Source organism: Elephantulus edwardii, unplaced genomic scaffold (assembly GCF_000299155.1).
Source record: "Elephantulus edwardii isolate Elephantulus edwardi_28Jun2011 unplaced genomic scaffold, EleEdw1.0 scaffold00164, whole genome shotgun sequence".
Lineage (NCBI taxonomy): Eukaryota > Metazoa > Chordata > Mammalia > Macroscelidea > Macroscelididae > Elephantulus > Elephantulus edwardii.
This window is the reverse complement of record NW_006399914.1, coordinates 4,957,602-4,960,642: the sequence shown is the minus strand read 5'-3', so window position 1 is coordinate 4,960,642 and position 3,041 is coordinate 4,957,602. Positions and strand designations below refer to the sequence as shown.

General features: G+C 37.9%; 1 protein-coding gene and 1 pseudogene across 1 annotated transcript in view; both read left to right on the top strand.

Moving 5' to 3' along the window:
- Positions 1 to 388, top strand: part of FAM227B (family with sequence similarity 227, member B) — a 103,168-nt gene extending 102,780 nt beyond the window's left edge. Inside the window, exon 11 of the mRNA XM_006895326.1 lies at positions 278 to 388. Coding sequence (XP_006895388.1) covers positions 278 to 388 — 111 coding nt within the window. The remainder of the gene's footprint in view (positions 1 to 277) is intronic.
- A 2,483-nt stretch (positions 389 to 2,871) lies between these two features.
- LOC102868578 overlaps positions 2,872 to 3,041 on the top strand; it is an 896-nt pseudogene continuing 726 nt past the window's right edge.

The following is a 3,041-nucleotide window of genomic DNA, read 5'->3' as shown; positions in this document are numbered from 1 at the left end:
AACAACAACAACAACTCCAGCCTAAGGAATCTGTACTGACAAGCAGGTTACATATTGCAGTGCTAACTGAAAGGTCAACAGTTCAAATCCACTATCGGCTTTTCAGAAAAAATAAGCTGTCTGCTCTGACAGCCTGAAAAGCTTGATGAAGGGTCCCTGTAAGTCAGAACAGACGTCACAGAAGTGTGCTGGATTTGGTTTTGGTTTATTGCAGTCTAAGTACATGTTTTGTAAACCGTTTGCAGTTTAGTTAGACCTTTTTTCCCCTTTTAAACAGTATAGTGCATGGTCTCTCTTGGCAGATATTCCATATGCAGTTGTGAAAAATGTTTCTTTTGAAGGGCTTTGTGGTTTTCTAAAAGAAATATTTCAAGTTAAAATTAGTTGATAATGTTGTATGGATAGTCTATACTATGGTTAGCTGACTTAAGCATGTACACAAAATCTTGCCTATGGTCCATCTTTAAGCAGCCCTCAAACAAAAAATAGTGTTTGCATACTTACAATTTGCAATGTGTCTGGGCACATGTTATGGTTAATATTGTGATCATGATACTCAATATAACTATACGGGGTGGTATAAATACTACATTGTCCAAACAGAGCAAAAAACACTACATGGTTTAAAATCAAGAAAAGTGTGCTTTAGGGTTATATCTTTTATTCATATCTGTTCAATCTGAATGTTGAACAAATGACTAGAGAAGTTGAAATTTATGAAGAACAATATGGTATCAGGGTCAGAGAAATACTCATCAATAACCTGTGTTGTACATATGACACAACCTTGCTTGCTGAAAGTGAGGAGGACTTGAAGCACTTGCTGCAGAAGATTAAAAACTATAGTCTTTAATATGAATTATATCTCAACATTAAGAACGCATAGGTCCTCATCATTGGACCAATAAGCATCATCATGATAGATAGAGAAAAGATGGAAGTTGTCAACTTTTATCCACAAATCAACACGCTTGGTACCATCAGTCAAAAATCCAAAGACTCATTGCACTGGGAGAGTTTGTTGTCAGGGACCGCTCCAAGGTACTGACAAGCAATGATGTCAGCTAAAAGACTATTGGAGTGACTCATTCCAGCCATGGTATCTCTCTCTCTTTTTTTTTTTTTGTAAAAAGTAGAGAGATTTATCAAAAAGTTATATCCCGAAGTGATGGACGTCCCTCCTTGTAGGGAAATACAAATGAAAGTCAGTGTGCTAGTGAGGTTAGTGAGGTAAGGTCATTTTTATGTCTTTTTAATCACCTGGTGCATCAGAAAGTTGGACAATGCATAAAGACGCATCAGTGCCTTTAATTTGTGTTATTGGAGAAGATTATTGAATGGCCCATGGACTGCCAAAAGAACAAGTAGCTAGATCTTGGAAAAAATGCAGCCAGAATACTCCTTAGAGGCAAGTGTGGTAAAGCTTCACTTCACATACTTTGGGCATGTTGTTAGAGAGGCTATTTTTTGGTAAAGGACTTCATGCTTAGAAAGGTGAAAGAAAGGAAGACCTTCAAAGAAATGATTGACGCAGTGAGTGCAGCAGTGGGCTAGAGCGTGTCGAGATGTCAGGACAGGGCTCAGATCTAAGGTCATTATGAATCATACTCAATTTGATGCCATGTGATAATAATGATGATGATAGCACCAGAGACATAATTACTGATGTCAGATGGATCCTGGATAAAAGCAAAAAATACCAGAAGAATGTCTGTTTGTGTTTTATTTTACTATACAAAGGCATTTGACTCTATGGAATATAACAGATTATGGATAGCACTGAGAAGAATGGGAATCTCAGAACACTTAATTGTGCTCATGTGAAACCCACACCTGTATCAGGAGACTGGTGTGCAAGCAGAGCAGAACAGTACATGGCTTAAAATTGAGAAAGGTGTGTGTCAGGGTTATATCTTTTCTCCATACCTATTCAGTCTGTATGCTGAACAAATTATTTGAGAAGGTTGACTTTATGTAAAGAAGAATGTGGCATCAAGATTGAAAGGAAACTCATCATTAATCTTTGGTATGCAGATAATAAACCTTACTTGCTCAAAGTGAGGACTTGAAACACTTGCTGTGGAAGATCAAACGCTGCAGCCTTCAATATGGATTGCATTTTAATGTCAAGGAAACAAAATTTTTACCACTAGACTGATGGGTGATTTTGTCATGATGGAGAAAAGATTGAAACTGTCAATGACTTCATCTTATTTGGATCCACAATTAATACACTTGGTACCAACAGTTAGAAGATCAGGAGATATATTGTTCTGGGAAAGTCTTCAGTCAGGGAACTCTCCAAATTATTGAGGAGCAATGATGTTAGTTTGAAGACTAAAGTATATCAGAGATATCATTGCTGATATCTTTTCAATCATTTGCTATGCTACTGATAGCTGGACAATGAATAAGAATGACAAAAACAAATTTATGCATTTCAACTGTGGTGTTGGAGAAGAGTACTAAATATACCCTGGTCTGCCAAAAGAACAGATATGTCTTAAAGAAGATGCAGCCAGAGTGCTTCTTGAAAGAAAAAGATGATAAAGCTTTATCTCATATACTTTAGGCATGTCGTTAAAAGAGCCTCTTCCTTAGAGAAGAACATCATGCTTGGGAAGTTGGATGGATGGTGAAAGAAAGGAAGACCCTCAGCAGGTGGATTGACAGAGTGCTGCAAGAATGGACTCGAGTGTTTCAAAGATTGTGAGGCTGGCTCAGCACAGGATTCAGATCTGTTGTTCATAGGGTCACTATGAGTCATACTCAGCAGTGCCTAACAACAACAACAATATCATTAATATCACATGCTAAATATCATAGCTAGTAAAATCTTACTGGGATTAAAAACAGCTTAGAGGAATCAAGATGCAGGAGTATGCATGAGAACCTTGCCCCTGGCGAATAGTGGATGATTGTGGTGGTGCCTTTACAGTGAGCACCATAGGTGGTGGCACCGTTCAAGTAATCAAAGGTTTCTGTAATTCTCCTGTGGATGTCAGCCACAGACTATGAGGGAGTTTGACAGCTGTTAACAC